This window comes from Carassius auratus, chromosome 46, assembly GCF_003368295.1.
Source record: "Carassius auratus strain Wakin chromosome 46, ASM336829v1, whole genome shotgun sequence".
NCBI lineage: Eukaryota > Metazoa > Chordata > Actinopteri > Cypriniformes > Cyprinidae > Carassius > Carassius auratus.
The window spans coordinates 18648894-18656997 of NC_039288.1; the positions used below are offsets into that span (position 1 = coordinate 18648894).

The 8104-nt window shown below is 34.6% G+C and overlaps 1 protein-coding gene across 1 annotated transcript; it reads left to right on the top strand.

Annotated features, from left to right (window-relative positions):
* Window positions 1-4494: 4494 nt before the first annotated feature.
* On the top strand, window positions 4495-7588 carry LOC113064468 (trichohyalin). Its single transcript, XM_026235343.1, has 2 exons — window positions 4495-4517; window positions 5312-7588. Exons 1-2 carry the CDS (start codon window positions 4503-4505, stop codon window positions 6620-6622), a joined length of 1326 nt encoding a protein of 441 aa, XP_026091128.1. The 5' UTR covers window positions 4495-4502; the 3' UTR covers window positions 6623-7588.
* The last annotated feature ends 516 nt before the right edge of the window (window positions 7589-8104 follow it).

Below are 8104 nucleotides of genomic sequence, written 5' to 3' on the forward strand. Positions count from 1 at the left end.
TCTGATGTTGTTCTGAAGATGTTGATTCTGTTTAACATTTTTTGCTTTCAAAAAATATATTTAAAAAAAAGAAAGAAAGAAAGAAAGATTTTATATTGGCCAGAAGACCCCGAAGGTGAAGTACATCTCTAACTTTCTTTATTGAACTTATTTTGTCTGTTTCTTTATATAGTTTAGGAGATTTTAACACTATTGTGATCTGATTTCTGATGTTGCCTTTTTAGATTGACACAAACCTACATCACAGACTTAATGTCCGTTGCTAATATACTGAAGTTTCAACTGTTAAGTAATTTGCTGGAGGATGATGTCATTATTGAAAGAGATATTTAGGCCATAAAAGAAAATTGTCTCATTTATTCGCCGTCATGACACTCAATGTACATTCAAAAACTCTTCAGATTATAAAGCAGTTTATGTATTGTTTATGGAGCAGATAAAATGTATATAATTTTCCTCAACCTAAAAATTAATTAAAGGCTGAAGTGTGAGGTTTATATTTTTTAATAAACCTTTTATTTGTAAAATCTTTATTTGAACATGTAGTACATGTTACTGTAACATATTATGATGTGAAATGATTTCAGTGCATCTTTGAGTTCTTTTTGAACATGTCCATTCTATTGTAACGTATTGATAACGATGATCATTTTTATCCTTTCATCGTTTTGTTTTCAAACAGGTGAAAATAACGTGTCTGTTTCATTTTTGTGGTCTTGGACAGCTGAACATCAGAGATGTAAAGTCAATAATAACTCAGTGGAGGAAATGTAAATAACATTTGTGAATGTCTGAAGACAATGCAGAAACATAATATCTTCCACTTATGTTTTATCCCACTGATGAGGAGAAAATTAAATTAGTAAAGAGTATAAATTAGTATTTCTGCTATATAAAGAAATGTAAATGTTCAAAGAATGTTCAAATTTTTCATTGATGATCACATTATTCTTATATTTATATTCGATTTTTTGTTATTAAGTGTCACTTTCTCTTTGGACCTCATGCCTTTCTGCTGGAGATGTGTAACACTGGTGAAGAAAATGATCTTTTGCACAATGCTCTCATGAATGTCTTTGGGAAGGAGGCTTCAGATTATTAAATGATATTGTTCATGCTCAAGGTTGATGTCCATGATTCAAGAAAATAAAAATGCCTGTGTTAAGATGAACAACAACTGCAAACCATTTACATGAGAGAAAGAGAGAAAAGAGAGAAGTTAGTTGAGGTCAGAGAGAGAATTGTCTGAGGAGAGAGACGTCCAGTCCAGTGGATCCAAACATGAGCATCATTCCCCTGATGTTTTCACATATTTACAACTACACAAAGGAAGATTATAGAAATATACAGATATTTTAACTCAGTAGTTAGTCCTATTAAAAGTGCAGATTAAATTGATCTATAACTGAATATACAATTTTCCTGTTAGACCCTTCATAAAAAAGCTGATATGGTTAATTTTTATCATAGCATTTGAGCACAATGAGGAAAAAGATGGATAAGCATTGGACTTTTCACAAGTGAATCACAACAGGATGATGACTTAAAAGCATTTTAGATATTTAGCAGCATTAATTAATACTTATTAATGTTCAAAATTGTGTTGAAATGGCAAAGAATGATTAAGAATGATAAATTGATAATTTTTTTGTTTTGTTTTGTTCATTTATTTGAAAGCCTGTTTACATGAAAAACGTCTTGGTTTTTTATACTTGTGTTAAAAGCTGGGAGGGTAAATCTCAAGTAAAGTTATATTGTCTGATATCACCATCTAGTGAAAGCACTAGTTACTCACTCTAAAGCTGTTCCAAACCCGTATGACTTTTGTGGAACATTAAAGGAAAGATCTCTGTGACTGTGCTATTTTATTTATACCCATATGAGCATGCAATAACTACATAATAATAAATAAAATAAATGAAAATGGAAGGGCATCACAAACATAATGATTTTTTTTTTTTTTTCAAACATAATTAAATGTATTTTGGCGCATGTAATTAATGACGTCATGCGAGCGCACGCAGTCGAAATTCAGCATCGTCGCAGTGCAGACTGAAACGCTGATGGGTCTTGAACACACACACACACACACACACACAACTTAGACTGTGTATAGTTCAAATATATAACATTGATCCAGACTGCGGCTCCAGATCCTGGTGTGCGTCTAACAGGCAAGAACAGCTTTTCCTTGTACTTTCGATATAAAAATGGTGCTCACGTTTGTTTCGGGCTTGTTTCGCTGATTTTTTTTTTTTTACTTTATTCCTAAATAACCATTTTTGTTTATTCTTGATTATTTTGTTAATTTTGTCACAGGAAGCGCAGTGTTGCCAGATTTTGCATGAGTCAAGAGTTTTGAATCATAGAAAGAATGGCTAGTCATTCACGATAGGAAACAGAAAAAAAGACAGCATCAAGTTAGCAAAATTATAGTATTGGGAGATTTCAATCGAAATTGGCTTGATAGGTCCTCTTTAAAAGAGAGGAATCCGTTTGAAAGCCTAAATCTTACTCAGTTAATACGAGAGCCCAGAGTGGAGGGGAATTCCAGGTCTCTCTTAGACTGGATCCTGGTCACGCATCTCCATAGAATTGTTGATTCAGGTGTTTTATCTGATTGCTTTAGTGACCATTCAGTTATCTTTTGTATCTGGAAAATAAGGTTACTTCGTCTACCACCTAAAATAATCAAGGTAAGACAATTAAAAAATATGGATAATGATGCATTTATTCAAGATTTGTTATGTATTAATTGGAACAGGATGGAATTAATTCATTATGTTGATGAGAGAGTGATAGTAAGATAAAGATTTGAGAGAAAAAACAACGGCTACACGGAGCTACGATTAGTGAAAGCAAGGATATAGTGAAAAAAGTAAATTATAATTTTTAAGACTATTATACTGTTCAATTAATTGCTTCACACTATTGATTAGATTAAGAATTGTAACAGCTTTTATTTCCTATTATTTATTATGATGACTTTGTCTATATGAGTACAACAGAATCACACCTTAAATCCTTAAATGTTGTCTACAACAGTCTCTGTAGATTTTGTGTTGACAGATTTGTGTTGAGATGTCCGTTTCTAACCCATCATTGTCATATGTATCAACAATTGAATCTCTTATCACCAAAGGCCAGACGACAGCTACACTGGTTTCAGTTTGTCTATAAATGTATCTTTTTTTAATTATCCTCTTTATTTGAAGCAACATTTAGTCCTAGTCCTAATCCCATTTATATAGTCCAAATATATCTTAAGAAAACGGAAGACGTGCTTTTAAATTTAAAGCCCCCTCTGATTGGAACAGCTTACCTTGTTCCATAAGGTCCATCTCTTCCTTTCCACTCTTTAAGTCAGCCCTTCTAACTTACTTGCAATCCTGTGACCAATGTAAATGTTTCTCTGATGTATGACCTGTATGTAAGAGATTATGTATGCATGTATGTTTGAGGGTATATGTGCATGTATTTGTATGTGTACAGTACATGTGCATGTATGCATGCATGTTTGTGTGCATATGTGTATGTAGGTATTTATTTTTGTATATGTATGTATGTATATGTAGGTTATATATTTGTTTGTTTTGGTGGCTTCGTCAAATATGGTTCTCTCCTGTAATATCTTAATATCATGTTATACTGTGTCTTGTTAAAATTAAATCAACTCTCGTCAGCATTAGAGACAGACTCACTCTCAGGTATAATTAAAAAGAAAGCTTTTATTCTTTGCAAAGAAGGTCAGACAGTCATACAGCAACACTGAGTTCCTGCAGAGTGAAACCGACCCAGGAAGAGGGCAGTCCTCCACCTTATATACCTCTGCTGTGTCAAGGTTAAAAAGTATTAGCAGCTGTAAATTTCCATGGATAACATAAAACACACTCTCTGTGGTTTATTTCTCACACATTTAGGACTTAGGTGACCCCCTCGGCTCATCCTCAGACATTGTCCCCCATTGTGTTGTTTATGTGAATACACTTTGGACAGAGTTGGGACAGGTTGGGAAATTTTGGATATTTGGCTTATAATAAAGTGCTGTTCCTTTAGTCGATCTGCAGCTGTAGATTTCAGTTTCACTTCTTATCTTTAAAGGGCATGAGTTTTACATATATGCATATCCACTGATTTATATGTGATGTATATGAGATTTTATTCCTAAAAAACATGGTGATAAATTCTGATTTATGGATTGATAAAAAAAGAAGATATCCAAAATACCTTTTGTAAAAATCTTTAATTCAAATGAACAAAATGAAACAAGAATTTTTAACCAGTTTTTTGTCTTCAATATTCACATTGATTCTAATTTTTATATTTAATATTTAATAGGATTATATCTAAATTGCATAGCTAAGCATGAACTTTAAGAAAAATTTTAATAGGAAAAAAATAAATGTTATTTTATTATAATGATTATCCTGATCAACTAAATAGACTTGAAATTTCATGCAAAAATCATTGATCATTGACTGTGTTTTTACTTGCAGGAGAAAATGGGGGCATCAGAGGTGAGTCATGTTATTCTAATAATAAATTAATATAATAATGTTATAGTATTTACAATAATTAAATGGACAGTTCACCTTCAATTGCTGGTCCCCACTGACTTCCATGGAGGGAAAACACTATGCAAATCAATGGGGACCAGCAACAGAAGATGAAAAATCTCTTTAAATTTATAATAATTTTGATACAGTTTACCACATTCAGCTTTATGGCCTTCATAAGTAATTCACATTCATAGATGATGCCGTTGTTTATAATAATAAAAGCTTGTGAGACAGTTATTCTTCTGTTTTACTTATTTACATTTGTTCATGCTTTGATCCAATGTGACTTACAAATGAGGAATATGTGTAAATATATTTTTAAACTTTTACTCATTACTCATGTGTGAATTCAGGTAAATTGAGCCATTTTTGACAGTCTTTTCAATGCCAAAAATAGCTCAGTTTACCTTAATTCATCATTCAATTGACAAAAAATATAAAAATTAAGCTATGTATTCCAAAAGCTAGCTAGATGAAAATGTGAATCATTATCATCTCTCATAAGCTTTGGAAATATATTTGCATTGCTTTAACTCAAATAGGGCATTACACAAGGTCACAGGTTCAGTGCCAATGTCTATTCCCGCGAACACACAGAGATGAATATATACCTTGTATAACTTGTACCAAGTGCCTTTGGATAAAAGAATGTTTTTTTGTCAATGAATAAATAAATGTTAATGTTAAAGAATCTCAGAGAAGCAAAGTATAAAAAATTTGTACAAATAAAATTTTAATGTTGCATCATACAGTCACATGCAAGAGCTCAATCCGATCCAGATATTAGAGAGAGAGACCTGGAGAGAAGAGAGAAAGAACTGAAGCAAAGAGAAACAGAACTGGATAAAAGACTGATGGACCAGCAGAGAACACAGATGTGCTGGTTTATACGTCAAATACTGGGGAAAAAAGAGATGGAACAAGATTTTTTAGAGCCAGAACAGGAGAAAACAGCAATGGATCCAGATATTAAAGTGAGACAACCAGAGAAAAGAGCAATTGAACCTATTATTACACAGATAGAACTGGATAGAAGAGCGATGGAACTGGATAGAAGAGCGATAGAACTGGATAGAAAAGTGATAGACTTGCATGCAGAACTGAACAGAAGAGCGATGGAAATGGATATTAGACAGAGAGAAATTGAGAAAAGAGCAGAGAAAAGACAGACTGAACTGGATAAAAGACTGACGGAACTGCATGTAAGGCAATATAACTTGTATAAAAGAGACAGAGAAGCAATGGAACTGGATGGAACAGAGATAGGACTGAAGAAAAGAGTGACGGAACCAGATATTAGAGAGATAGAAATGGAGAGAAAAGAGATGGAACCAGATATTAAAGTGATCGAAATGGAGAGAAAGGAGATGAAATTAGATTTTAAAGAGAGAGGACTGGATATTAGAGAGATAGAACTTGACAGAAGAGAGAATGAAATGGAGAAAAGAAAGTGTGAAATGGATAGAAGAGAGAGTGAAATGGAGAGAAGAGAGAGCGAAATGGAGGGAAAACAGAGCGAAATGGAGGGAAGAATGAGAGAACTGGAGAAAAGAGCAATGCAACTGGAAAGAAGAGAAATGGATCTCCATTGGGAACTGAAAAGAAGAGTGATGGAAATGGATATTAGACAGAGAGAAATGGAGAAAAGTGCAGAGAGAAGACAGACTGAACTGGATAAAAGACTGATGGAACTGCAACTAAGGCAATATAAAGAGTATATAAGAGACCAAGAAGCCATGGAACTGGATGGAAGAGAGATAGGACTGAAGAAAAGAGTGACGGAACCAGATATAACAGAGATAGAAATGGAGAGGAAAGAGATGGAACTGGATATTAGAGAAAGAGTACTGTATATTAGAGAGAGAGAACTGGATAGAAGGGAGAGCGAAATGGAGAGAAGAAACACCGAACTGGAGAAAAGAAAGTGTGAACTGGATAGAAGAGAGAGTGAATTGGACAGAAGGCCTGACGGAATGAAACCTGTTCGAAGTAGCAGCAATGAGTTAGACCTTTCTAACAGTAAGAACTATGTTATTTATGCACAGTTTGATTTATGCATGTGATGATAGAAGATCATGAAATTATTATAATTTAATTTGATACACCAAACTTGACATTTATTTTGAGGTCAGACCACAGACAGGACCTCCTAAAATGAGATAATGAACAGTTTTATCAAATCATTAATCTGCATAATGATGACTACATCTCAAGAAGACTTACTCATTGTTGGGAGCAACATGCATTATGTCATCAGATTTATATTTTTGAAGTAATATGTAAACTAACATGCATTTTAAATTTACACTCTAATACCTAATTATTGAATAGATAAGTAGCACACATACATTACACATTCATATAACCACTGTGCTGTTACGTAGACATATGCAATGCATGCTTTGAGACAAATAGTGAGGATTTTCCCCTCTGTTTCCATTCTAGACTAATAATTTAATCTAATGAAATAAAAAGTATTTGTAAACACTATATGGTGCTATATACATATTTGAATGCAAAGTAATAGTAGAAAAATAATGTAACATTACATTTAAAGGGGTCATACACTGAGAAACATCTTGGTTACGTATGGTAACCCTCATTCCCTGAAGGAGGGAACGGAGATGTCACATCGGGATTGGGATCCCTACCAAAGCGCCATAGGTGCTGCCCCTTCCAGAGCTGTCTGTGCTCCTATTTGGTGTAGACCGGGGCTCGGAACAAGTAGTTCCACTTAGGGATCAGGGGCTATTAAGATGGGAGCAGAAATGAAGCGGCTCTTGAGGTTGGAAAATACAGTTTCAGCTGTATAAGACCACCTGAACGTAGTACTGGGGGAGGTCAAGGCAGTCAGAGGTGAGACTAGTTGGCTGAAATTACGAATCTGGACTTAGCCAATCTATCACAGCCTTAACCTTGTCAGGATCCATATGTATTTCCTCAGACGAGACTATGTACCCTAGGAAGGGAACAGACTGTGCATTTAATACGCATTTCTCCACCTTGACAAAAAGACCATTCTCTAGTAATCTCTGGAGCACTCATCTGACATGTTGCACATGTTCCTGGAACGATGAAAAAAAATCAGTATGTCATCCAGGTAAACATATATAAACTGATTTACCATGTCTCTCAACACATCATTCACGAATGCTTGGAAAACCCCTGGCGAGTTGGAGAGCCTTAATGGCATCACCAAGTATTCAAAGTGCCCTCTAGGGGTGTTAAAGGTGGTTTTCCATTCATCGCCCTTCCTGATGCGGACCAAATGATAAGCGTTACGTAAATCCAATTTTGTAAAGACGGATGCTCCCTGTAACCTCTCAAACACTGAAGACATCAACGGCAAAAGATAGGTATTCTTTACCGTGATGTTGTTCAGCTCTTGGTAATCAATACAAGGTCGCAGGGAACCATCCTTCTTACCAGCAAAAAAGAATCCCGCCCCGGCTGGAGAAGAGGAAGTACCGATGAACCTCGATGCCAAAGAAACAGAAATATATTTCTCCATGGCCTCTCCGGAATGGAAAGAGAGTAAAGTTTGC